Source organism: Sardina pilchardus, chromosome 18 (genome assembly GCF_963854185.1).
Source record: "Sardina pilchardus chromosome 18, fSarPil1.1, whole genome shotgun sequence".
Taxonomy (NCBI): Eukaryota; Metazoa; Chordata; class Actinopteri; order Clupeiformes; family Clupeidae; genus Sardina; species Sardina pilchardus.
This window is the reverse complement of record NC_085011.1, coordinates 8,335,897-8,363,707: the sequence shown is the minus strand read 5'-3', so window position 1 is coordinate 8,363,707 and position 27,811 is coordinate 8,335,897. Positions and strand designations below refer to the sequence as shown.

General features: G+C 45.1%; 2 protein-coding genes across 5 annotated transcripts; one reads left to right on the top strand and one right to left on the bottom strand.

The window, feature by feature from the left end:
* Positions 1-518: 518 nt before the first annotated feature.
* On the bottom strand, positions 519-9,082 carry nolc1 (nucleolar and coiled-body phosphoprotein 1). Of its 4 annotated transcripts, XM_062519265.1 has the most exons (15): positions 8,934-9,082; positions 8,322-8,377; positions 8,016-8,170; positions 7,572-7,669; positions 7,321-7,447; positions 6,484-6,596; positions 6,160-6,304; positions 5,789-5,974; positions 5,627-5,704; positions 4,937-5,211; positions 4,306-4,861; positions 2,991-4,136; positions 2,629-2,768; positions 1,959-2,042; positions 519-1,768 (listed from the first exon to the last, which is right to left on the bottom strand). In XM_062519265.1, exons 1-15 carry the CDS (start codon positions 9,042-9,044, stop codon positions 1,610-1,612), a joined length of 3,429 nt encoding a protein of 1,142 aa, XP_062375249.1. In that variant the 5' UTR covers positions 9,045-9,082; the 3' UTR covers positions 519-1,609. The 4 variants fall into 4 exon arrangements, with proteins under 4 accessions (XP_062375249.1, XP_062375245.1, XP_062375248.1 ...); XM_062519261.1 differs by having other exon boundaries at positions 4,306-5,211; XM_062519264.1 differs by having other exon boundaries at positions 4,306-5,211; positions 5,627-5,701.
* A 3,641-nt stretch (positions 9,083-12,723) lies between these two features.
* psap (prosaposin) lies at positions 12,724-27,615 on the top strand. The gene is made up of 14 exons (XM_062519916.1): positions 12,724-12,881; positions 17,048-17,181; positions 17,507-17,581; positions 17,853-17,978; positions 18,998-19,204; positions 19,423-19,563; positions 19,955-20,011; positions 21,708-21,887; positions 23,359-23,451; positions 24,161-24,344; positions 25,124-25,287; positions 25,832-25,912; positions 26,184-26,291; positions 26,522-27,615. Exons 1-14 carry the CDS (start codon positions 12,851-12,853, stop codon positions 26,555-26,557), a joined length of 1,617 nt encoding a protein of 538 aa, XP_062375900.1. The 5' UTR covers positions 12,724-12,850; the 3' UTR covers positions 26,558-27,615.
* The last annotated feature ends 196 nt before the right edge of the window (positions 27,616-27,811 follow it).

Genomic DNA, 27,811 nt, shown 5'->3' with positions numbered 1-27,811 from the left:
TTTAACATTGCAAGGAGTTAAACCACCTCATCTCTGTTAGGTCAGGCGAGTACCAGCTATTCCCCTGAGGAAGCGACGGCGAATAATTCTTCAGAAGGTCAATATGCGATCTTTAGATTGGAGTTACGTGTGCAGCTTACGCACATTAAGTGAGGTCAACACCTTGGAGAGAAGTCCAGGGAGACGCTGGCGGTTTCCCGTGGATCTGGACGGACGCTGCAAACGTCATCGCCCTGGAGATGGGTGTACTTCTCCCCTCCCTCCTCCTCCTCCTCCTCTGCCACCTCCTCATGGAACAGGCAGGTGTGAGACTGCTGCTCCTTCATTAGAGCTCAGAGTCCTAGGAGCCTTCCACCACACAACTAATTAGGGAGGGGAAAACACACACTTGAGCAATCAAGCTAAAGCCTGGCACTCTGCTCATGCAAGAGACGCACATCGTATCATAAAGGTGTGTGTGTGTGCCAGATCAGGAGTCTCGTGCAGCATCAGAAATCAGCAACAACAGGGATGCGAAGTTTCTTTCTTTCGCCTTTAATGGATGATGACTAGAGCAAGAGAAAGTAAGAGAGAGTACAACACCGTAGTCGTCAGTAAAATAGTTCATATCGAAATAAAAAGGCTTAGTAGGTCCATAGTACGGGGATGGCTCATTATCAAGGTGTGCTTGTGCATGGTAGTTAGTTGGTGTCCAAGAACTGACCTCTACTAGAGTAGTCAAACCTACATGTAGCAAAATCTATGGCTTCTGAAGGTGTACAGTGAATACAACTATACCCATGATATGCAAGCAGACTTATAAATATATACAGTACGTAAAACAGAAACAGCTTGCTCCTGTGGTGTAGTCATTGAGACTCAACTTAAGTTTTATCTTCAACAGAAACACAGTTAGTTGATCTTCACATTGTAGTAAAATATTCTTTAACCACTCCAAAATGAGAAAGCTGACAAAACGGTACATCCAATGTGACGTCATGAGAGCAAAAACATTGACAAACATTCACCCTTGAAATGAAATTGAGCACAAACCAACATCCAACTAACAAACTTGTATAAAATAAAATCTCTCCATTCAAGCAAGACTATCCAAAATTCCCAGAGGCTAAATTACCTTTAAGAAACAAAAAAAAGAGGAAAAGAAATTCCAATCATCTATTCGACATCATTCAAACCGCTATCTTTAAGTGTCCTTCTGACTCCATCTGGTGGGCAAAAGCCGCTACTGCAGCCAGCTGGTAAGTCATCGGAAAGGCCAAACACCCTGCATGCGTGGAGGCACTACTGCCCAGCAGCCCTCGGGGCCTGTCCACTGCAGCGCTGGCCCGGCCCACCTCGCTATTACACGCCGGCGGCCCTGCCTCAGCGGTCAAACCGCAGAGCAAGAGCGAGACCGGCCAGCCACGTACCAGCTTGAGGTGCCTGCCAGGGAGAGTGAGAGGGATAAGGTTGTGGGGTGGAGAAGTCTTGTTGTCGGACAGGGGTGGGGTGGGGGGGGGGGGGTCAGCCAACTTAGACAGTCCTAGCTAAGAGCTGTTGGGGGGAGAGGAGCCGAGTTCAACCGAGACGTCCAGGGGAGGGGGGGAGGGCGAGGGAACAGGCGGGCCTTTCAGTCACTGTCAAACTTGATGGAGTGGACGCCGGTGCAGATGGCGCCGCCCACGTAGCTGCCTCGCTTCTTCTTGGTCTTCTCGTGGCGGAACGACTTGCCTTTGGTGAACTTGAGCACGTTATTGGCCTTCTGGCCCCAGCTGCCATCGGCTCCCCTCTGAAAAAAACAACCGATATAAATCAACATATTTTCACCTTCTTGAAGATTCCCCATGGGGATCAATAAAGTATCTATCTATCTATCGATCACGATACAAAACAGAGCATATACGCCAATAACAGGCTTCTCCCCTCCCTCAGCAGTCCTGCTTTAATACTCATAAGTAAACACTGAGAGGAATTTTCACCTTTGCATCAAAAGAATTGTCTGCGAATCGAGGGTCCACTTCAATCTCCTCTTCTCTTATTCTTCGGAAGGGGACATTGGCATTCTTGAAGAGAGGGGAAAGAGGAGTTAATAAAGTCAATAATGTCTTTGATCATACCATCCTATTTAATACAGTCTATGGTACCACCACAAAAGCCAGGCCAAACTAAGGATCTAGTGGTCAAAATACCAAGGGGATGGGAATAATCTTTTGAAATATTATTTTGAATAGAAAGTACAACATTGCATAGAAATACATAAAATGCATAATTTCCCCAATTATCACCAATAAGCCAGTAGACTGGAAGTAGTAAAGACCAAGATAAACTCATAACACACAAGGGGCAGTAGTCTGGCCAGGGAAGATAACACTGTAGGTAGAGTCACACCAGAGCTGCAGCCTACAAAGGGTGCATTTCATGCAGCGTTTATACGTCCTCCCTCGCTCCTCGATGCCTCGATCCTCACTGATCTACATAAAGAATGATGGGGGGGGAAACAATGGGATAGTCTATCCAGTGTTAGTTATAGATCAGTGGGAACGCCCCTCGAGGATCGAGCATCGAGGATCGAGGAGGCATGTTGAGAGGCACCCAAAGCATGAACATGAACTCCTCTATCCTTCCCTGTGACCGAGGGCAGCACCTTACCTTTTTATTGGCCTTAGGGAACGAGTGGGGAGTGGAGGCCTTCAGTTTTTTCATTTGGGGCGTCTTTGCTGCTGATTCATCATCTTCTTCTTCCTCTTCTTCCTCCTCCTCCTCTTCTCTCGTCCGTTTACCATTTGTACCTAAAGAAATGGAAACTTAACTCATTAATGGGCCTCTCCTATCAAAGGTTTCAACTGCAGTGCGCAGGTTACAATGGAACATCTTTAACCAAACCTGTTCCTGTATATAGCTGAATAGAGTTAAAATGTTTTTTTTTGGTCTGCCTCCATTTCATTTGCCAGGCTCAGACATTTTGCAGAGGAGATACGAGCCAACTCCCTTCCCACCATATCAGCTCCTACCGTTAGCGATGGGCGTCACTGCTGGGGTCTTGGGAGTGACGGGCGTCTTTGGCGTCTTTGGCGTCTTGGCCTCCTCTTCCTCATCCTCAGATGAGCTGTCGGACGAGCTGCTCTCCTCCTTGGCTGCGGGCGTGGCCGCAGGTTTAGGTGTGCTTTTAGCGGCCGGAGTCGATGCCGCTGGCTTAGCTGCAGGCTCTTCCTCGTCGGAGCTGTCGTCGCTGGAAGACGACTCGGCGGGGGCTTTGGCGGCGGCCGGAGGAGTTTTGGCGGCGGCCGGAGGAGTCTTGGCCGGCGCCGGTTTTCCGTTGCCCGTGGCGGCCTTGGCCTCTGTCTCCTCGTCGCTGTCCGAGTCGTCCTCGCTGCTGCTGCTCTCCGCTGCTTTGCTGGCGGCCGCTGCCGCAGCTTTGGGGGTGGACACAGGCGTGGCGGCGGCGGCAGCGGGCTTCGCTGCTTCTTCCTCATCGCTGGAGCTGTCATCGCTGCTGCTGGACTCGGCGGCGGCTGCCTTCGGTGTGGCGGGGGCGGGCGGCGTTTTTGCCGCAGGGGTTGCCGGCTTCTTTGCCGCAGGGGTTGCCGGCTCCTTTGCCGCAGGGGCCTCGTCCTCCTCGTCCGAGCTGTCGGAATCAGAGCTGCTCTCCGTGGCAGCGGCGGCTGCTGCTTTAGCCGGTGGTGCGGCGGCCTTCGCGGGCTTTGCCGGTGGTGTGGCGGCGGCGGCAGCCGCAGCTGGCTTCTTAGCCGGCGGCTCCTCGTCTTCCTCGGAGCTGTCGCTGTCGGAGCTGCTCTCCACGGCTTTAGCCGGTGGGGCGGCCGCCTTGGCCGGTGTGGCTTTGGCCGGTGTGGCTGCTGCTGCTGCGGGTTTAGCGGCTTCCTCCTCCTCCTCAGAGCTGTCGCTATCCGAGCTGCTTTCTGCTGCTGCTGCTGCTGCTGCTTTAGCGGGTGGGGCGGCAGCCTTCACGGGTGGAGCGGGAGCAGCAGCTGCAGGCTTCTTGGCTGCTGGCTGCTCCTCTTCGTCTGAACTGTCACTGTCCGAGCTGCTCTCTGCTGCCTTGGCGGCTGCTGGGGCAGCTGCTGCTGCTGCAGGCTTGGCTGCAGGTTTAGCTGCCGCTACAGGTACAGCTGGGGCCTCATCTTCAGAGCTGTCAGAGTCTAGACATCAAAACACAAACAAACACACACACACACACACACACACACACACACACGTATTAAGGATAGGGTGAAGACGCCTCAAAAGACCACATTTTGTCTGACCTTTTAACATGTGGTGCAATTATAGTAACATCAGCCTCTGTTCATTCTATCCCTCTTAGCTCACCTGAACTGGAGGACTCCTCTTTCTTCGCAGGTGCAGCTTTAGCTGGGGTGGCCTTGGCTGGCGTAGCTTTAGCAGGGGCTGCCTTCGCAGGCGCCTCCTCTTCCTCATCCTCCGAGCTGTCCGAAGAGGAAGACTCCTCTGCAGCAGCGGCGGCAGGGGCAGGAGCTTTAGCGGGAGTAGCCTTAGCTGGGGTGGCCTTGGCTGCTGGAGCTTCCTCCTCCTCCTCGGAGCTGGACGATGAAGAGTCTTCCTCGGCTGCAGGGGCTGCGGCCTTCGCTGGAGTAGTCTTAGCGGGAGTAGCCTTAGCTGGGGTGGCCTTGGCTGCTGGAGCTTCCTCCTCCTCCTCGGAGCTGGACGATGAAGAGTCTTCCTCGGCTGCAGGGGCTGCGGCCTTCGCTGGAGTAGTCTTAGCGGGAGTAGCCTTAGCGGGAGTAGCCTTAGCGGGAGTAGCCTTGGCTGGGGTGGCTTTAGCTGCTGGGGTTTCCTCTTCCTCATCCTCAGAGCTGGACGATGAAGAGTCCTCCGTTGTGGGGGCTGCGGCCTTTGCTGGAGTCGTCTTAGCGGGAGCAGCCTTAGCAGGAGCAGCCTTAGCGGGAGCAGCCTTAGCAGGAGCAGCCTTAGCGGGAGCAGCCTTAGCAGGAGCAGCCTTGGCGGGGGGAGACTCGTCCTCATCCTCCGAGCTGGAGCTGTCCGACGAGTCCTCCTTAGCCTTGGCCGCAGGAGCCTTCACTGCAGGGGCGGCAGCCTTGGCGGCGGGCTTTTTCGGAGCCTCTTCCTCGTCTTCCGAGCTGGAGGAGGAGGACTCTTCCTCAGCCGCAGGGGCGGCTTTGGCGGGCGGGGTTTTGGCTGCAGCTGGAGGCGCTTTAGCGGCAACCTTTGGCTCTTCCTCATCCTCAGAGCTGGAGTCTGAAAGTGCAGAGTCATTAAGCTTTAGAGTGTGTGCGTGCCCATGTGTGTCTTTGTAGGAGAGAACGGTGACATTTACCCTAAACAAAAAGCAACAGGGAAAGTGCCCTTTGCAAATTAGATGGCTGCACTCGGTCGTTCGGATACAAATCACCTCATTGCCATTTCAGAGCTCAGAGTCTATTCATTTCCATTAAGCCTCCCAACACATTCACTTACACTGAAAGGCACATTTAAGGTATACAATTACCCTTGACATTCCGCCAGCTAAGTAGCCCTGGCCTACAGAACAACACAGTAATGGGAAACTCCATATTTGTAGCCTCCCAATGTCACAAAGTCCTCACGTATAAGGACTTAAATATGAGCAGCTGACATTCGCAGGCGAAGCTTAAATCTTTTCTCCATAACATACCAGAATCTGAACTGGACTCGTCTTTCTTGGCAGCTGCAGCAACAGCAGCAGGCTTAGGTGGAGGTGTCTTGGTGGCTGCTGCAACAAAGAAAGCAACAGAATTACAAAACAGACCACAACATCACGATAGCTGCAATAGAATACTTGTAATACAGTTCCTACCAGCGACAGGTGCCGCCGCCTTCTCCTCCTCCTCCTCCTCATCACTGCTGTCTGAGGACTCCTCCTTTGCTGGGGCCTTCTTGCCCTTTGCTGGGGCCTTCTTGCCCTTTACTGGGGCCTTCTTGCCCCCTGCTGGGGTGGAGCTGGTCTTCACAGCAGACGGGGGAGGTACAGCACTGTACTGCCCTGAAGAGAATACACAAATAACAAGCCTATGTATAAATGGACACATATCAGGTCACATGTATGTACATAGTTGACCACATGTGTGACTAAAAATCACTCGCTCAGGCAGAAGGCAGACAGAGAGGAACACTGATATATGTGTGTGTGTGTGTGTGTGTGTGTGCGCGTGTGTCTGTCTAATGTACCGGCTTTGGGTTTCTTGGTGGGGGGGGCCGCCTCCTCGTCTGAAGAGGACTCGTCCTCGCTGCTGGACTCTGCTGGGGCGGCAGGCTTGGCAGGCGGGGTCTTGGCGGGCGGGGTCTTCACTGGTGCTGCGGGTTTAGCAGGGGCCTGTGGGACAAACAACAACACAGCAAGGAATCAGTGATTCTCAAATACAAAATATATATTTTAAAAAGCCCTGTCCAATTACGGATTAGTCTTCCAAGAGTTAAGTCATTATATTTTTACGATACCAAGTGCTGTTATCTAACGCTGTAGCCACACAGTGCGAGTGGCGGTAACAATACCTTAGCTGGCTCCTCGTCTTCAGAGTCACTGGAACTGTCCTCGCTGCTGCTGCTCTCCGATTTCTTCTTAGCTGCTGTCTTAGGGGCAGCGGCCGCAGCCTTTGGAGGGGCAGCTGTGTGTGAATCAACAACTTATTAGCAAAGCTGCTTATTAGCAAAGCTTCCCTTCACGCATCAACCATACAAACACTATAATGCACTGAAATGGGAAAAAGGGGGAATGTGGGTTTACAACATTAAGTCAGTAACTCCATTGATTCAATGAGTTCACACTTGGCAATATTGTCTGTTTGTTGGGTATGTCTGGGAGAAACATCAGAGTACATTTGCATCAACTTTCTACTCTCCATATAAATGACTCTGCTTGTGTTCCAACTGACTTCCTGTTGTAATTAAGGCAGGATATTGCAGGGTATTTTTAGCTGCTGCTCACTTCTTTCTCCTAGACAGTTCACGTTCTTCAATAAAATATTTTTTTTGGTGCCAACAACCATTAGAATAAACATCCTTCAGGAAAATGCATATGTTGAAGCTTATTATCGCGGTTATTTAGCCGGTGTGCAAAGTAAAGCTGCGCGCAGACACCCAGCGATTCCCACAGCGCCAATGGTTCTATAGCTTGTAATCGCTGAATTAACATTCCAGTCTGTGGTTACTGGTTTGTTTCTGTCTGACTGCTGCTTCAGTTGCAAGAATACACCGAAAAGATAAATCACTGTTTTCATTAATAAATTCACCATCTCTTCTTTGGCTAAATCGGATTCCTGAGTTTAGTGTGTGTGTGTGTGTGTGTGTGTGTGTGTGTATGTGTGTGTGTGTGTGTGTGTGCGCACACACCTGCAGCTGGTTTAGCTGGAGCTTCATCTTCAGAGTCAGACTCCTCACTGCTGGAGCTGGCGTCCTTCTTCCTGGCCGCCACAGCTGGTGACGCGGTGGGGGCTGGAGAGGGAGCAGCAACCGCTTTCTGTGGGGAAATACAGACACATTTAACAAAAACTACCGTAGATCCATCTATACGCTTGACAAAAATATGAGGCAAACACACGGCTGACAGCCGCCAGAGGTGGCGCACATGTTCACATTCCCACCTTTGCAGGAGTTTTCGCTTCTGCTTCGTCCTCGCTGGAATCCTCACTGCTGCTGGACTCTGCCTTAGCTGCCGCAGGCTTGGCTGGAGCAGGGGCTGCTTTGCATTCAAACATACCATTTTCAGTGTCAATCAGTTTAGGGAAACCCATTATCAAATCAACTCAACCACATCAACATGAAGAGACTACCCATTGAAAACAGGGCCTAAGGCCATACATGTCCTTGTATGCTTTGAATCCTTGACATATTTTGACTCTCCGAGTACAGTAGTTTCCCATGTATAAGCCGCACTGTGTATAAGCCACAGGGCAGTACTTCATGCAAGTTAAAATAAACGGAACCATATTATTTGTTCCCGTGTATTAACATCATAGCTGAAGAAATGTTGCAAAATCTATGTACAACTCTAATAGTAGGGAAATTGCGGTACAGCTTAAATGTACCTGCAGGCGGTGTTTTCGCTGGAGGTGCCTCATCTTCATCACTCGATTCCTCCTCACTGGAGCTCTCGGCATCCTTCTTGGCCTTCTTGGCTGAAGGACCATTGGCTGTCTCAGGACCATTAGTTACAGCCTTGCGCTTCTTCGCTTCAGGTGATCTAGGATGTTTGACAAATATTTCAGTTTAAACTCCACCAATAACAACAGCTCACTAGGTGATCCATCATAACCACACATCAAGCGTCACCAGACAACCACCACACAATAAATTAGTATTCATGATTACATCGACACTGATGATGTACTTACTTCACCCAGAAATTGAAGATGTCAACGAGGCTTTCTTCATTTTGGTCCTGGGGTTTCTAATAGGAAGATATTCAGCAATTGTGTGAAAAGGTCTAAACAGTTCTCTTCCTTTTATCCACAACATTATCTGACCAATAGATCATTTTCATCCCAACGAAATTAGATTTTAAGAAATTACATAAACAGTCATATGCAACCTAAATTATCTAGATAATGTTTCAGGTGTATAACAATTAGATAGATAGCAAGGTCCTTTGTGACGGGGGCACAATTTATGATTAAGAAAAAAATATATGGCTCCTAATTAGACTCGAGTTACAACTGTCCATAAAACTTAGGTATAACTAACATAAGATGGATAAGAGGGCAACATGATCACATGTATCATAAAGGCCCAGTATTCATAAAAGTTTTATACAGAAACAAGTGCACCAATCAAATGCAAAACACTGGAAAACTATTACTGGGAAAACGCAGTCGCAAACACGTGTTCAGAACAAACTGTACGATACGCATGTTCTTCCAAACTCCTCCAGAACGCCACCGGCAACTACGACATCATAAAAACACTGTTGGCATTTTCTGTCAAGACGTAGGATAATGATCCCTTACCACTTTAGACTGTTTTAGGAACTCCTTTGCTGCCTTTGAGAATTTATTCTCTGATAAAAATGAATAAATGTGCTGGAACAGATCGCTGGGTACCGAGCTCTCCGCCGCCATCTTTCCACGACTCGCGTGTGTGGGGGCGTGTCGCTTGATAGCATTGTCGTCGCTGAAGAAGTACGTCAATCGCCTCCAGTTCGTTGTTTTTATTGAGGGTAAAATGTCTGATATGAGTGTTTGTATAATTTGACTATTAAACACATATTTATATACAGTGATATATTGTAGTAGATACAATAATGTATATCTATAATAATTACAGTAGCCAAGATGGCGTCAAACGAAAACAGAGGTAACGTCATCAATCTGCGCAACTTCCTAGGTCATTGGACTGGCATGGCTGCCTTCATGAACGCTTGGATAAATTGAAAAGCATACCAACGGTTTGATAGCAAATTAAACAGCGATTATCAGTTATGCCACGTTATGAACTCTCTCTTATTCTCAAGGTCATGCAAAGGCCGGAGACAGCTGCTGCTCTTCGGCGTACGGTTGAGACCTTGATGCAACGGGGCGCCATAGTCAGGGATTTGGAAAACCTCGGCGAAAGAAGGTTACCATACAAGATGTCCAAACACAACTTGCGACACACACGTGGCGGGTACTTTTTAATAGACTTTTATGGTTCTCCAAATGTGGTCAGCGATTTGCTTGATCATCTTGAACGTGATGTGGACGTTGTGAGACCCACCGTTTTAAAGAACGAAGAGCCCCCGCAAATTGTGTCGTATTGTTGCAGCCCTCCATCTCCTAAACCTGACAGTACCTCATCAAGCCATAGTTCCTAGAAACTGGTATGTATTTAACGTTAATGCTTCATGTTTTTTTGCTAGTATTATCTATTCAACTTTACCATTTCCGAAATTAATATGTCCGTCTCTCAGTCTACTTGAAACTGCTCATCAAAGTGTAGGCTAACTTGTGATTTTCTCTGATTCTTTACCCACAGGGCAGAACTCCATCTTCAAGCCATCCTAACGTTTCTCTGTTGTCTCTTGATGTCTGTTGGAATCAACACAAATTAATAAATTACAGTTGTATAAGTTACAGTATGGCGTCATTTTGATGGTCCTGTCCTCACGTAGCCTAATCCACATGCAGGTGACGCAAATAATTAAGTAAACAAATGCCTGTTATCTTCTTTACTTCTGAGTTGGTGAAACAACTCAATTACATACAGGAGACATAAATAGGCAACATGTTCCTTTATTCAGACATACCTGAGGCTGAGGGCCTAGGCCTACAAGGCTTAAACAAATGCATGTCGATTTAATCAAAGCAGCATGTGTGACACTTTTCCACTGTTTAACCAACTTCTTCCATTTCAGTTTGATTGTGTGCTTTGTAAGCCTATGCTTGTGAAGGAGACAACCCGTCCTTCCTACTATCACCCAGGTTATGCACTATTCAGTCCTACTGTACAGTGGGTATAGTAAGTATTCACACCCATGCTAAAGTTGACTAAAAAGAGGAATATAAAATCATCTTTTGAGAATTGATTGTAATGCCTTAATTCAAAAAATGAGTAAAAATCAAACCGCTAAGGACACTAATTTTCTTTGTGACTGAAGAATGTATCGTAAATAGATAAATGTTCTTCCTTAAATACAGGTTGCATAAGTAATTGACCCCTATGTTAAATTCCCATAGGAGCAGGAGGATTTTTTATATGTTTTTTATTTTTTATTTTATTAGCCTGTTTGATGCTCATTGAGCTCAATGCAAATCAAACAGGCTAATAGGCTAACTGGAAAAAGCACCATGCCAATCTCTAGCTATGGTGAAGGGTATGTGATGATGTGGGGCTATTTTAATTTCAAAGGCCAAGAGAACTTTATCAGGATGCATAATATCCTGGATCCATAAAATAGCTGGCCTTTAAAAATAAAAACATATAAAAAATCCTCCTGCTCCTATGGGAATTTAACATAGGGTTCAATTACTTATGCAACCTGTATTTAAGGAAGAACATTTATCTATTTACGATACATTCTTCAATCACAAAGACAATTAGTGTCCTTAGCGGTTTGATTTTTACTCATTTTTTGAATTAAGGCATTACAATCAATTCTCAAAAGATGATTTTATATTCCTCTGTTTAGTCAACTTTAGCATGGGTGTGAATACTTACTATACCCACTGTATATCAGTATATAAGAAATGTTTGAACGGCACAACAGCACGTTTTTATGCCAACTGAAGACTGTTTATTATAGGACAATTGACCAATACAATTATGGATTAACCTGTGTGTGTGAGTGTTTGCGTATACACAGCTCTGAGATTTAATTTCATTTAGTTAAATTAAACTTTTGCCTAATTTTCTGCTGCATAACTTCACTTTGGAGAGGGGTATACCTGAATGGCAAATGATAACATAGAGGAACTTTGAAAAATGTGTGTCTGAGTAGAACAACCAAATCTTTGAAACATAGTGCTTTAACATGTTCTTTAAATGCTCAAGCATATGTTGCATTTGTATTCTCTCTGTGTGTATCTGTTTATTTAGGTGTATTAGCATGTAATGTGTTTCAGTCATGTGAGGCTTTAGTAGTTTTACATTGTCAGTCAGCCCACACAATGGTCATGACATCAGAGATGATTGATCACATGTTCTGGCCCAAAAGGAACACTGATCAGTCAAAATGAAGTGTTCCTGTTCTCCCCCACAAGGCTGATCAAGTGAATAAACAGGAAGGTTTTGGACAGATAAAGAGTTGAGTCAATCGGAGACATCCTACATTGACTCCCTAAATCACAAATCTAAGCAGAATGAGAGGAAAGGATTCATTTTGGGGAAATAGTCCTATACACAGAAAACAGTGGGTCTCTTGCGTACATGCATGACAAAATAAGTAGGCTTCTGTGTCTGTTCTGTGGATTTATGACAGAAATTGTTCTGTGCAGTTCTAATAATATTGTAATGCAGATTAGGCCAAGCTCTCTCCTCTACATACAAAACGTGTTAAAAAGTTTCCCAAAATGTCTGGTTATGAATAAGATCTATCTATCTATTTATCTATCTCTTTATTTTAAATACCATTAATGTATCTGGATTCTGTTTACACTGACATGATGGAAGTGCATTACAAAGAGGAATAATTAGTATGTTAGCCTATGTACCTCTTACATATTTAGCTTTTTACATAGCTTTTCATGATCATCTTCCATTCCCAAGCAGCTATCACAACGTTTAAGGAGGGCTGTAGTGGAGGCTAAACACAAGTAGGCCTAAACACAGTTTATCCACCTCTTATAGATCCGATTTCCAGTTTATTATTATTTCCAATTTCAGAAATAGAGTTTATCCACCTCTCAGAATACATTATTCACCAATTGCAGCTTTTGACATTTTCATTTTCAGTCTTTTTGTAGGCTATTATCACAACATGTAGGCTTACACTCATCAACACTAGAAACCATTTTATACCACTTATAAACACTGGACAATAACCTCCACCATCATCAAACATATTCTGTATGGATTTTTAAAAAACAAATCATGGCGCAGTCCATCTTAGTGGGATCACAAGTTACAGTGTACCCACCTCTTATTTTTTTTTACGTGCTACTACACCCCTTTTAGGGTACAAAACGTTCTGTAACATCCAGTTGAACATACATTAAAACTGCAGAGGGGGGCGACATTGAGGCATACTACATACAAATCCTCTCATCTAGAACAAGGAAGAGTACACTCCCAAAACAAGCCGTCACATGTCTACTGAGTCACCTGACAAAGAGCCACAATAAATACTCGGATGAACATTCGCTCTGCAATGCAGTAGGCTAGTATCATAGCCGAGCGAAGATCACACAGAGAATTTAAAAACAAGTCAATTTCTGATCAATAGAGCGACATCATGTTGCTTCTCGCTCTCTTTATCACGACAGGTAAGTCGTTGATGAAAGCAGCACTAATGATTTGATTACTGAAAATTCTGTTTTTGATATTCACAGTCAACTTAAACTAGGGCAGCAGCTAGACTACATCTTAGCGTTAGCTAACGTCAAAGCGAAACTAGGGGGTGGGGATAAATTAAGTTATTTCGGCCGTTGTGAGTTAAATATGGGAAACGCTTAACGCTAAAGACGTTGTCAATTTTTCCAGTGAATAGCGTTAACAGTTAACGTTGGTGTTATCCAATCCTTTTGGCTAAGTTAGCAGCTAGCTATTTAGCTTCCACAACGTTAGCTAGCCATCGGTAGGCAATGTTCATACGCACTGATAAATGAATTACAAACTAGCTGATCTATTTGTAAAATATATGTATGTGACAATAACATGCTCACAACTAACCCATACAATTAGCTCACATGCTGCTAAACGTTTCATGGTTGATATGCTAGCGAGCTTGATAAAAATGTACTTAGTTTCGCCACTTTTATGGTTGGTTCGACATGCATTTAATGTTATGGTAACTTGACTGACTATGGCCTACTTGTTACTAATGTAAACTTACAAGACAGCGATATTTGATGTTCCCATTTAATGCTAGCAGTTAACCTTTTCAGATCGTGGTGGTCTTGAAAGTTAATTTAACGCTAACGTTATCTAACTGCTAAGTATGACACAACATTATGCTAGCTTTCGCTTGCTAACATTCGTTAACATCACCTTTCACCAGAGTTTATGTTTGCTAACTTACTCCTGGAGCAAACCTTTTTATCGGATAACTTAATTTAATCATATTTTGTTTTCAGGCATTTCCTCCCCTGAAAAATGGTACCACTCTCTGAACTCTTCCTGCTACTTTGTTTTCATGTTTGCTTCCATGTTGTTTTGTAACTCTCCTATGCAGAGGCACCTTCAAATTGCATTCTTGTTTTCGCTGCCACTACCAAAGATCATAGAGCGCGCTCTATTATTTGATACTACTTGCATTATAGCTACCTTTACTGGAAATTGATTAAAGAGGATTTGAAATGGTCCTTTAATTTTAACGTAATCTCACATGAAGCTGGTAATTTGACTCTTCTTGGCCTATTTGCTCAACTGTGTGTTATATTACGTTACCTCTTGAATTTGTTCTTCCGTCATCTCAAAGATTTAACTTCTGTTGGTTTCTGTATGGACATGTTGGGAGCTCTATTTTTTTTCGTCCAACCGTTCACTTTTGGTGAATAAATTATGCTATTTGACACCAATTTCAGTTAGAATATTCCCTGGTCTATTTTAAAAAGGCAAGACCTCACACGCTACCTATTGAACTGCGTAGCTGCGAGTACATTTACCCTCTCAGCTTTATATCGCCTACTTATAAAATTGATTCACATTTCAGTTTCGCATCATTTTTGTGGTAATTGTCCTCATACGAAGGTGCGTCTGTTCCTCATTGTAGGCTTTTCCATTTTAGGTCAGTAGTTTGATGACCTACTACAGCTCACTGTAAGAACCCTAGGTTCTCTAAGCAGGCCAAGATTCTCCCCCACAGGCCCACAGACGAAGTGATTGCTGTCTCTCTGATGTTTTATGCAAGAGTATGGTTGTTGATGGGCGCTAAAACCGTTTTTTGTCACATAGCCTTTGTAGTCAGCCCAGGCTCCAAAACAGCCTGGACCATGAAACCTAACAAAGTTTTCCAGCCATTCACTGATGAGATGCATGGTGGTGATGGGTAGGGAGGGTTGAACTAGCTTTCTCTTTTGTTAGAACATCACAGAAGTGACATTATCCAACATTGCTTAGAGCTATTGGGTCTTCAGATACAGTGCATGGGCATGTTTTAGTTCCTGGATTGCTTGGAGTTAATAATTTCCAAGTTTTGTGCTGACCCACTTCTGAGTCAGGACAGGAGTTGTTTTTGTATTCTAGGTTTATGCTTTTTTTTATGATCAGTGTAGCAGATCTATATTTGAATTCTTCCATTCCCCTTGCCCTGGTCATCTTGCTTCATTGAAAACCCCTGTTTGATTGTTTTTGGTTTTGCCACAATATGTTTGTATCAGCTGCCACTCTAACAAATAGCTAGTCAGATAACCATGCCTTTTTTGCCTTGGGTAAAGACTTGTTGGTGTTAAGCCACTTTGCAAGTCTGAATAGAGACCCCTCAATGCACCCGGTGCCGTGTCTGTGTTTAGCATGCACCACAGGGCCTCGGTGAGTGTAGCTCTCTCCTCATCATGTGAGGGTGACTCAGTGGCTGGAGAACTCACTCATTTCATGAAGCTCTTGACCATTGTGGTCAAGCCAGCACTTCTGACCTCATGACTCATTAACTTTTCTGCCTGGTAGAAAAAAAAGTTAGCACATACAGTTGTGAAAAATGACTATCGAACAGCTAGTCAGCTGACTGTTATGGAGGTCATGTGCTGTCACTGATATGGGCCTATGGATATGGGACACAAGCCAAAATTGCTTATGGTGTTTTATTGCTCATTTTTCCCCATGTGTGGTGTGACACATGTGTGGTGTGTCATGTGTGTGCCAGTCTTATTCCCTAGACTGAAGTAAGGTCAGCACAAAGACTGGATAGGCCTAATAAAGCCCACACACACAGCCATGACCGCTTGCTTTATAGACCTATAACATGTAACCTACCACAAAAGTTATGTGACTGGTCATGCGTTCTTTTTTGTAATATGACACAAGATAATTGCTGAAGTGGACTTGTCGTGCTCCTGTGGGACCTCTATGCTGTTAAGGAGACTGAAAAGCATTTGCTTGTAGTAATCTTGTCTTGTGACTGGGTAGCAGTGACCCCCCCCCCACCCCAGGTGTACTGCTCTGTTAAGGCACAGTGTTATCACACTACCCTCGGTAAGCACCTGACTTCATCAGCTTCCAGTCATGATTGACCTGATAATGGGTGGTTGCTACATGTGGGATTATGGGTCGCATTTCAGTTAGACTCTTGGTTCTCCCTGTCCAAGATTCCTGTGGCATGTGTGGCAAACGTGTCCATGGTTATGGTATCAGTTATCCAGTGCAGTGTTAGCTGGCCTGTGATTGCACAAGGTGTAGAGAGCTAGATTTTAGTCTAGAGGAGGAAGAAGGAAAGCTTGTCTTGCATTATAAAAAGTTAAACTTTGCAAACTACAAGGCCTAGCAAGGACATTGGACTGTTGTCATGCCATCAATTACTGAGTTGAGGTTCGTGGAGATGACCATTATAGCCTTGTTTAGTACTGTATCACATGACTCCGATGCACTTTTGAAGGCCAGTGCCTCATCTGTTCCTCTAATCACTGGCCTTTTGTAGTCTTTCACTTATAGCTTGCGGATCTTTGTTCCGGCTGGGTGTTCTCCACATCATGAATTTGAAGTTTCAGATCCTAAAAGTTGGGTCAAGAAATCTGTGTCTATTTGCATTCTTAATGTCTGTCCCCACGGGTTCCTGTTTTAACATAGTGGAAGTGAAAGCACATCGGTACTTTCCCATTGCACTAACACTTTTGCTTTGTTACATTTGATCATTGGACCTTCAGGTTGACTCTTATGGCTCAATATGTTCCCTCATATGTTGCCCTGTTTTGGGCAAATCGGATTGAGAAATTGAGCCGACAGGATTTAGCTTGTTTTGCTTGGCCGTGACGGAACTGATTGTGCTAGCAGTTAATCCATGAGACTTCCAAACACTAAAGCATTTGCTATTGCACTAATGGCATGTCATACCATACAGACTAATTGGGAGCGCTGCTTGTTGTAACAGTAGAGTTTCATTGGTCAGTCTAGAGTTTTGTGTCAGAGTAAACGACAACAATGGGCATAAGATTGTAACCCCAACCCACTCAAATGCAAATCAACAACCTGCTGTAATTGTATCATTCTCTTTCATGAATGAAGGACTTTCTGTTTGTGTTGACCATTCCACTTGAAGAGCCTTGGCCTTGGCTGAGTTGAAATCTTATGACCCTACACTGACTGGCCTTGGCTTTTTTTGGCAGGACATCACTGCGTGCACATGATCCGATCGACGGGGAGCATAGTAAACATGGCCGGGACTAACTCTCTCTCTCTCTCTCTCTCTCTCTCTCTCTCTCTCTCTCTCTCTCTCTCTCTCTCTCTCTCTCTCTCTCTCTCTCTCTCTCTCTCTCTCTCTCTCTTCCTCTCTCTCTAGCTGTGGCCACCCCGCTGTTGGGGACGGAGCAGTGCGCCCGCGGCCCCCCCTACTGGTGCCAGAACGTCAAGACGGCCTCCCTCTGCGGTGCCGTGTCCCACTGCCAGCAGAACGTGTGGAACCAGCCCCAGATGGTACGCTCGTCTCCTCTTCCCTTTTCACCCCATTTCAGTTTCCTTTAGTTCCTGTTCCCTCTTCATCGTTGCTCCCTAAATGACCTTTGTTCTGCTGTTGCATATTTGAAGAACTGTCCTCAAAGGCAAAAAAAGCCTGAAAATAGACTTAAAAAAGAGAGACAGCTGAACTTGAAATGTATTCATAATACAGCCGTTAATCAAAAGCTAGAGATTCTATTCAATACAACTGTGGAATAGATTGGTCTCAGAAAAAAACAAATGCAGAAGTATAACATGCATATCACTGGCACTTCTTTGACATGATATTCCTTTTGCCTGGTAGAAATCTGTGCCTTGTGACCTGTGCAAGGAGGTGTTCACTGTTGTTGAACAGCTACTGAAGGACAATGCTACAGAGGTGAGCTCCGTTAACGTTTTCTGCTGTCCGTCATGTCAAATGTGTTACTGTTTTGTTAATTTAATAAAACGGGACAATCTGGTATAAAATTTGCTCAGCTGCTCGGCTTAGCTGTGCTAGCAAAACAAGCATCCATCTTTCTTAAACATCAGATTTAACTACTCTGTATTTAAATCTATTGTCTAAGTATGTATGGTCTCAACTAATCTTGTGTGCTGTGTGTCCTGCAGTGTGAATATCGTTTGATACTTTGTCTACTGTGTGTGTTTAGGCCGAGATCCTGAGCTATATTGAGAAAGCCTGCACCCTGATCCCTGATGAGCGCTTTGCTGACGAGTGCAAGGAGCTGGTGGACAGCTACTACCCCATCATCATCGGCATCATCAAGGGCGAGCTGGTGAGTGAGCACCGGTCAGCCATCCTGCTGCATTCATGAGCGAAGGGAGAGGAAGCGCAGCACTGGCATCACAGTAGGCTGTTTCCTCTCTGGTCCACCGCCAAATGGGGTGAATGAATGAGGTTATCAGGATGTTGAGGTTTATGCCACAAACAGATTGGTGTTGGAGTAGGTTAAAGTACCAAGTGCTTCCATTTACTGCTCCAAAAATTTTTTTCCCCCCATGTATATACACTACTCACTAAAAGTTAGGGATATCTGGCTTTTGGGTGAAAAATGGAAAGAGTTCAAGCTACAGTGGTATTGTATAATGAAAGTAGAGCATTTAAGTAGAAGCATGCAATGGTGATTTCCTTATCTCAACCAATTTATTGACACAAAAACCAACTAATTTCACCCGAGAGCCGAATATCCGTGACATTTTGTGAGTGGTGTATAGGCTAGTACACTGTTTTAAGGAAGTATGTGCGGTATTTCTGTCAACAATAGTTTGTAAAGATATTTGTAGAGCTCTTGAGGAATATCGGTGTCAAGTTTTCCCAACAAAGGGTATAGTGGACTGTGGAGTGTCTTCAGTCTGATTTAGACTGTTGCCAACTTCTATCACCATTTAGTGCCGTAATGGCTGTACCAACAGGTTTTGGCGGGAGTCATTTTCCACTGAAGACTCCTCCAGCTGGGCTTTGCCTCTGATCATTTGTGTCTGCTTAATAGTCCTGGACTCCTCACTGATGTACACACAGTGTAGTCTGTAAGGGGAGTCCGTGGGTGACATTTAGACCGCTGCCAGAATGCGGAAGGCTGAGTTAACAGACGTCCCTTTGTGAAATGGCCACGATCGGCCATCCTAAGGGCTACTGGTGGCATTGGTTAATGGCCCCTGTCCACACAATCCCTTCTTAGATGGCAAAGGAGCTCAGAGGATTTGGACTTCTTAACTCTTGAGTCTAACATCAGTCGTGTTCCCAGAGCTGTGTGTGTGCGTTGACATGTTTGTTTACTTGTTGTGTTTTGTGCAGGAGGATCCCAATATTGTCTGCGGTGCCATGGGTCTGTGCAGCAGCATGCAGGCCGCCCTGGCCAAGGCCCGCTCTGAGCTCCTGTCCAATGAGATCCCCCAGGTGGACCTGTCCCAGAGGGCCGCCCCCTTCCTGCTGAACATCCCTCAGCTCCTCTACCCACAGGCCCCCAAGCAGGAGGCCCCCAAGCAGGATGCCCCTAAAGAGGTGTGCTGCTCTTCTCACCGCCCTATATTATTATTATATCCATGACCATCATTGTAGTTACCATGTTTCTACTCCGTAGTGTAATGCTTAGTTGTAGAATCATTTATTAGAATGGAATAAAATGTCATGTTTTCCCCTATAAAATGGTGGGCAAGTCTTGAAAAGTTACTCAATGTTGTTAAATGGTTTTCCTCCTCCTCTTCTTCCTCCTCCATCAGAATGACAACGTGTGTGATGACTGCGTTAAGTTCCTGACCGACACCCAGCAGCAGGCCAAGACCAATGCCACTTTTGTCAATGCCCTCATCGCTCAGCTCGAGAGCCAGTGTGACCTGCTTGGACCAGGCATCTCTGACATGGTGTGTGTGGGTCGCCCCTGAGAGCTGACATAGGGCAAAGTGGTGTGTGTGTGTGTGTGTGTGTGTGTGTGTGTGTGTGTGTGTGTGTGTGTGTGTGTGTGTGTGTGTGTGTGTGTGTGTGTGTGTGTGTGTGTGTGTGTGTGTGTGTGTGTGTGTGTGTGTCATAAACAAAAAAAAAAAAAACAGCTGCATTGTTTTGCCTCCATCAGCAGTGGTAGATTTGACTCCTGTGTAATTGGATTTACTTTGCAGTGAGGAAGTGAAACATGACTTAGTTTAATGGTAATGGCAAGTTGTTCTTGCAGGATGCACAGCATGAATGAGAGTGGTTGTCTTCCTCTGCTCTTTATCCTAATGGTCTCCTTCTCTCTCTCTGCTCCCTCCTCTGCAGTGCAAGCAGTACGTTAGCCAGTATGCCCCTCTGGTGTTCCAGCAGCTCATGTCTATGGTGAGTAAGCCCACTGCATGAAGTGCTACCTTCATATTACATGCTCCATTTTTACTTTCTTCATCAATCTTTGCAAATTCATTTTTCCATTTGCTTTATTCAGGCGACGGCCATTGTAAACCAAAATCGAGGCTAGGGGTTACACAAACTATAGGATTGTTGTGTTCTATGCACAGTTGTGTTTCTGTAAGTGGCAAAAAATGCTTTATTGATATCGGTGTACCCTGTAGCCTCGCTTTGGTTTACAAAATGGCTGCCACATGAATAAGGCGAGTTAAGTCTTCTGTTATTCATTCTAGTTTTGATCATTCATCATAGTAGCTCTCATGGGTGGTTTTGCAGAGTGCATCTAGCCTGTATCCCTGTGTGCATATTGATATGCCCTGGTTGAATAATGGCAGATTGTCTAACAGAAACTGGAGTAGCAATTCCCCTTTCTGGTAACTTGTTCTCATTTTCAAGTCCTCCTGGCTTTGCTGGTCTTATTCACATTTCTAATCCGGTTGTTTTTCTTCCCTTTTGTCTTCTGTATCTTATCTCCTTATTTGGCTCCCTTTGCTTTCCCTCACTCTTCTCAACCACTCTCATTCTTTCTCTCACTCTTTTCAACCACTCTCATTCTTTCTCTTTCTTTCTCTCTTCCTCTCCCTCCCTCTCCTTCTCTCTGTGCTGTGGTTAACTGTGCTGGCCATCTAGGAACAGGTAGGTCTTGCCCCCCTCTGTGTTTGGTTTAGTCCCCCCCCCCCCCCCCACTCCTGCTTTCTGTGCTGTGTGTGTATCTCACCTGAGCTCATAACTCTGACTCTCCCTCTGCTAACGTTAACTGACTGACTTCTCTGCGGTCTTGTGTAGAATAGATTACTGATGTGTCCTAACATTAACCCCAATGTCTGTAGACATTATGTTTGTTCTGGTTTTGAGGTGTGTTTACCTTAAAGAATGTCCACCTGGACGGAGCGGTGCCCCTTTTCTTTTGTTTATTATTATTATTATTATTATTATTATTATTATTTTCTTTCTGGAACAGGCTTTTCAGAAATCTGACTAAACATGGGTAGTTGTTAAGCTGTTTTGGTCATTGAAAACAGACCAATGAACCATAGCCATATATCTAGCTAATAAAGTGAACTGTAGAGATGGGCAGCATTTGGTTCTGTTTGAAAACCTACACCCGTAAAGACAAAACTAACTGATTTTGCCTGCCTAGCAGGATTTAAACAAGAAACTCCAGTTTTATATTACAATCACCAGTATGTCATACCTGAAACACCATCATACTCATCATTCCTAACAAACTAACGACTCGACTAAACCAGGAGCAAGCAAATAACCATATTTGCTTGTTAAGATATTAGTCTAGCTACTGGGGTGCTAGCACTCCTCTGACTATGGAAAGCTAATGGGTCTGAATGCATGTAATTGGAATATATATGTGTGTGTGTGTGTGTGTGTGTTTGTGTACGTAAGCGGATGCATGTGTTGTGGATTGTGGCCTTGCGTGCATGGCTCTAAGTGGCAAGTTATGCATGGACTTCACCCTCCTTAGGCAGTCATGGTTGTTCTTATGTGTATTTGCTGTTGTTGGTGGAGATCAAAAGTGTGTGTGTGTGTGTGTGTGTGTGTGTGTGTGGTGGACTTTATGGACCCTGAGAACTGTATAAGAACTGCATCTCTTCTCTCCCCATGTGACATTCAGCAACCCCGTGATATCTGTGCCCGTGCTGGCTTCTGTCAGTCCGAGGTGAAGTCCGTCCCCATGGAGACCCTGGTGGCTGCCAAGGTGGTCAAGTCCATCCCTGCCGTCAAGATGATCCCCGCCGTCAAGATGGTCCCCGCCACCAAAGTGGAGCAGCCCGCTGCTGTCAAGGCTGGCACAGTAAGACATGACCGACTCTTCAGCTGTCAACCTCAAATGAATATTTTCAGCTCAGCAGAAACCCTCTTGTTTCCTATCATGTGATCTTAGTGGTGTGTGTGTGTATGTATGCAGTGACACAGCTGGGTGTTTTACTTTGGCTTTCACCACAAGCACTCAGTGGTTATCTTTTTGTTTTCATTTTTTTTCACAATTAGAGGTAATCTTTCATGTCCGACCTGTCAGGGCCAGATTACCATATGTGCACATTACGAAAGTTGTGTAGGGCCCTGCAAGTTAATCTAGGCTACCCCCGTCTCCCCTCATACAGTTATAGCTACAGTGTCTCATGGCCTACATAAAACCGACTTACCCTTCAGGGCATGAGAAACGGAAGAAGAAACTTTACAAGAATGAACAGCAGTTGGGTAAAGCTGGCCTAACAGGGAAGTGAATCCCCTGATCTGTCTGCAGCTTGCTTGCCAGTCTTTCCCAGGCAGAGTACTTTGCAAAATGTTGTGACATCTTAATACCACATATTCCGTTTTCTGGAATGCCGGCGACTGGCTACGTGTTTTAAAAAAGAAGAGAACCGCATCTTTCCTAAAGATGTGCGTGTTCAAGGTAAAACAAGCCGTTGTGCAGCAGAGACATGCAAGGCGCCGTCTAAAAGAATGGGTGATTTCACTTTGACCATACATGGTTAAAAGTAAATGTTTTACAATAACATATGGAAAATGGAAAGTAGCCTAATGGATTAACTTTGATTTGCTGTTCTGCATTCTGGACAATAGTGACAAATTGATAGTTTAGATAGTCTAGTATTGAAAGGAATCAAAGGGAGCCAGTAAACATGTCTCTAGCAAGTAGCCAGACACGGGTCAGTCACAGTCAGCCTCACCCAGTACTAGCAGCCTACGCCCTAAAGCAGTCGAGATGATTCACACAGTTTCTTTCCCTTAGCCCTATATTGGGCAAAAAAATGTGGTATTTGGTAACTTCCGTAGACTTCCCAAATGGGGTTGTATGATTGTATTGGGAGCACTGGGGTGTCAGGTGAGACTTGGCGGGCCTTGGCCAGGGCGGCCTGCATGCTGCTGCACAGACCCATGGCACCGCAGACAATATTGGGATCCTCCTGCACAAAACACAACAAATAAACAAACATGTCAACACACACACGCGCACACAACTCTGGGAACACGACTGATGTTAGACTCAAGAGTTAAGAAGTCCAAATCCTTCTGAGCTCCTTTGCCATCTAAGAAGGGAAAAATAAATAAATAAATAAAAAGGCCCACCGAGTTCAGGTAGGAGGGGGGCCCCTTAGCAGGATTTTGCTTAGGGTCTGAACCAGCACTGATGTCTGAGAATGTCTTTCTTTTATGTAAAGCTCCTAGACTTGCCTTAGTCTCTTTTTATGAGCTCTATTATAAACAATCCTCCCTGGCCTTACTCTGTAATAAATTGTCGTGTGTGTGTGTGTGTGCAGAAGATGGTGCGCGTCCGTGACTCCCCCCAGTGTGCCGTGTGTGAGTTTGTGATGAAGGAGGTGGAGGACATGCTGCAGGACGAGCATACTGAGGTGAGGCCCACGCAGCTATACTGATGCTAAATATCAATGGGGAAAACGGCACTAAGCAAAGTACCTGTGTATTAGCCGCATTGTGTATACCGGTAAGCTGCAGGACACTGTTTTATGCAAGTTGAAAGAAACAAAGCCATATTAATACCATGTTAACTGCCCCCGTGTATTAACCTCATAGCTGAATATTTTGCAATGTCAATGTATAAGCCGGGAAATTACGGTATGCAAAATACCATGGCAGGAAAGAACACCTGTGCAAAATGTCAATGGGGAAAACGCAGTTCTATGTAAAATACCAGTGTGGGGAAAACGGCTGAACTGTTGTTATGGAAAGGTCCGTTTCTGTGGTAGAAGGATGAGTTATAACAAAGGTGTTGATTAAAAAATGACTGACTTCCTGTTGTTGTGGCTTCTGCCTCTGTTTCGGTGTGGGTGTTTAGCGCCCCCTTGTGTTGTAACAGTGGTGTTGGAGAAAGGAGTGACTTCATAGTCAGGTGGACAGAGGTGGCGTCATTCTCACGGCCCTCTTTCTCATTAAACTGCTAAATGAGCTGCCAGTGAGCTGTGAGCTGCTGGTTTCCAGAGCACAGTTACAAAAATGGAATTCTGTTTTTGTGAGCTGTATTTATAACAAGTGTAAAAACACCCTCCACCCCACTCTCCCTTTCTCTCTCTCTCTCTCTCTCTCTCTCTCTCTCTCTCTCAGGCGGAAGTGATTGCCACCGTGGAGAAGGTGTGCTCTGTGCTGCCCAAGACCCTGTCCGCCCAGTGCAAGGACCTGATTGAGACCTACGGCCAGGCCATCATTGAGATGCTGGTGCAGGAGGCCGACCCCCAGGCCGTGTGCGTCATGCTGGGGCTGTGCAAACAGGCTGACCGCCTCTACATCCGTAAGTTTACGCTCGGAAATGACCTCACCGGTCATGTACCACTGTGATGGTATGACTAATGGGAATCAGGCTGATTCACAGGGGTGAAGCTGGTTGCTCATTCCCACTGGATTCAATTAGCTGAACGTTTGCTGATATGAGAGTAAGCCCTCCAGTGAACTTAAAGCCAAATGATCTGTTGGTGTTTTTTTTAGCACCAAAATATGGATCTGATCTGGAAACTCGGTCAGGATGCTGCACAATCAGGAAACAGGCTTTACTCTGTACAATTATGATGCACAAGGGAGAGAATGCCAGCTCCGCCTGAAGGAGTCACCAATATCTCTACTGAAACAGGGCCAGGAAAATTTTAAGGCCAAGACGGGGTGTGGAGACGTGACTATTGTGGCTACTCTATTGTTCTTTGAGAAGCATCCCAGGCAGGGGGGGGTTAATTAGAGGCCTGGCCCCATACCGTTTCTACAAACATTGATGTTTCACACCTGGTGATAAGCAAAGGTCTCCAGACAGGCTTCTATTGAATTCAAGAATAAACAAAGGGTACTCCCAAGACACGAGAGAATACACATGGGTCAGGAAATCACAAATGACATTCAGAATCCTTTCTGTAAATGTACATTCTGTGTATTTCTTATTCACAACACTTTCAGTTCACTGCTGCAACATGCACAATGAAAGGGAGCAGGTTGAATTTTATATCAGACTTTTGTAACAGTCCCTTTATAGCAGACTGCTTTTGAACAGTCCCTTATATTCTCGACCGTCTCTTTCTCATCTAGCTGTGATGGACCAGACCCGCTTCGATAACGGAGGCTTCTGTGACGTGTGCAAAATGGCCGTGCGCTACATCGATGGCATCCTGGAGCAGAATGCCACTGAGGCCGAGATCGAGGATGCCGTCAGGAAGGTCTGCAACTTCATGCCCGAGAGTGTCCGTAGCGAGGTAAGAACCCAAACGGCAGTCTGGCCTCCCAACACTTCACAGGGCAGGACGGCAAGGGTTACATTGTCAAATTTGAAACTCCCCCAAATAAAAATACAGTACAAATTGTGAATTGTTACTTTTTTCCACAGTTGATAACAAATAGCATGCACACTGACTCCAGCAGAGGGGGAGATATAGCTAATCCTACCAAGGGGGGGCTTTAAAACATTTCAAATTAACTTTACAAATACAAGCCTAGTCTATTTGTGATACAATCTGGAAAAACCCCTCACATGGTGTCATTTGACCAACATCCAAGATTTTGGGAGTATGGCATCCAGGATTTTTTTAGGAGACCGTGCCCAGAATGTTGCTAGGATGGTATCAGAATCCTAAGTTGGTGAAATTCTCACCAGAGCGGGTTGAAATGGAGCAAAAACTCAAGGATTTGAGTGCACCATGTGAAGGGTCTTCTAGATCGCATCATTCAATAACGTTAGCCTGCAAAAGTGTCATCTCTTGGTTTTAACTGTGTCTGTCTCTCACCCCTCCTCCTGTGCAGTGTGACCAGCTGGTGGAGCAGTACGAGCCTCTTCTGGTGCAGCTGCTGCTCCAGATGTTGGACCCTGACTTCGTGTGCATGGTGAGAACTCACTCATTTACCGGACACTTCTCACTACAGATGTTGCCTTGCAGATAATTAAAAGTAGGCTGATTTAATTTCCACACGTAAGAGACTTGAGTCCACACATATGGCGGGTGTAAATAGGCCCCGGAAGGATGGCCAGCCTGCATCACGAGGGATTGACATTTCTGCCTTCAAAATGGACTGGAAAAACTTAAATTTGTATAAGGACTCTGTTAGATGGTTGTAGTGCTGGTGTCTGAGCGTGTGTGTGTGTGTGTGTCTACAGAAAGTGGGAGCGTGCCCCGAGGGCCTCAAGCACCTGTTGGGACTGGAGCAGTGCAGCTGGGGACCTGCCTACTGGTGCAAGAACATGCAGACTGCCACACGCTGTAATGTGAGTCTCACACACACAATGTTTTTACAGTCAGTAAAATCTATTGAGTGCAGGTAGATAGATACTGTAGATAGATAGATACTTAATTGATCCCCAAGGGGAAATTCAAGATGGGTATTCAAGGTAGCAGTCTATGCGATATAAAATGGTTGTGTTAGTTAAGACTATTTTGCTGTTTTGGAATATGAAAACTAACGTGTATTTGTTTGTGTGTGTGTGTTTGTTCTCAGGCGGTGGCTCACTGCAAGCGCCACGTTTGGAGCTAAAGAGGAGGACCAGCACCACTGGAACCTGGGAAATTAAAGGAAAATTTGTTCTAGCGCTGCTTTCCTGTTTTTAAAAACTAAAATGATTATTTTTGTTTTGTTTTTTTCTTCCTTCTCTCTCTTTTTTTATCTTAAAAAGGAGAGATTAGATTTGAAATGACCACCATGTAATAATATTGGAGCTAACATAAGCCGAAAACAGGATGTTTTAATGAAGGGATGTATACACAAGGGGATGGGGGACGGGGCACGTTTTGCTTGGACAGGGTGACCTGAGTTTAGTTTCTTTGTTTTTAGGTTGTTTTTATTTCTGTCAGGGACGAAACTATTCACTGTAGAATTGAAATACGCTTTAGTCTCGCCGTAATTGATTATTGGATGTTTAATGAACTAGTGAGGCTCATGCGTACTCATGCAACACACGTTTTTTTTTTTTTTTTTTTTGGCGTCGCTCAAATCGTCTCCCACAATTTGCTTAGCCTGGGCTAGGTTAGGGGAACAGGTTGTGCCTTGATTGCAGAAGGAGGTCTGAGACCTCGGAAAGCTGAGATCGTTTGGAAGCCCCTGGGGTAGCCCTGACCCCTCCCTTCCCTGTACCTGTCAAAATTACAGAAATGGAAGGACCTGCGAGGCCAGTGTTCTGGATTTAGATATCTTTTGTGCTGTTTTTATTTTTCAAGATCAGTCTGGACCACCCCACCCCTCCTCATCAAAAGTGAAGTTGATCTCTTATTTTTTTTTTGAGCACTGATAAACAGAAGGCCGATTGAGAGGTGGGCTTAACACTCTTGAGTGATGAGGTTTTGTTTAGGGGTGGGCTTTGCTTGTGCGATTGTGTGTGTGTGTGTTTGTGTGTGTGTGTGTGTGTGTCTGTAGATGAATGTGGATGTGTGCAATCCCACGTCACGTTGGCCACCAAACAGCTCATATAATCAGTGTGTTTTCTGTATTAGCTGTCTCTCTTTAGTGCACTCAATCACTGTTGGCTTCACTTTGTTTGGTCTGAGCCATCTGTAAAGAGATTTTAATTGAATTAATTAAAAACAACTCCAAATCCATTTCCAATCCAATGTCTTGTTTTATTTCTAAGCACACTTCATATTCTTTCATAGATTTTGGTGATAACCCAAAAATGGTGGTGAAATGCATGCAGGTTTTTATTTGAGCACTTCCTCCACCAATAACCAGTTTGCGGTTGTTTTTAGCCACCAACCTTACCAGCTATACCCCTCTAGTACAGAGAAAGTAACAAGT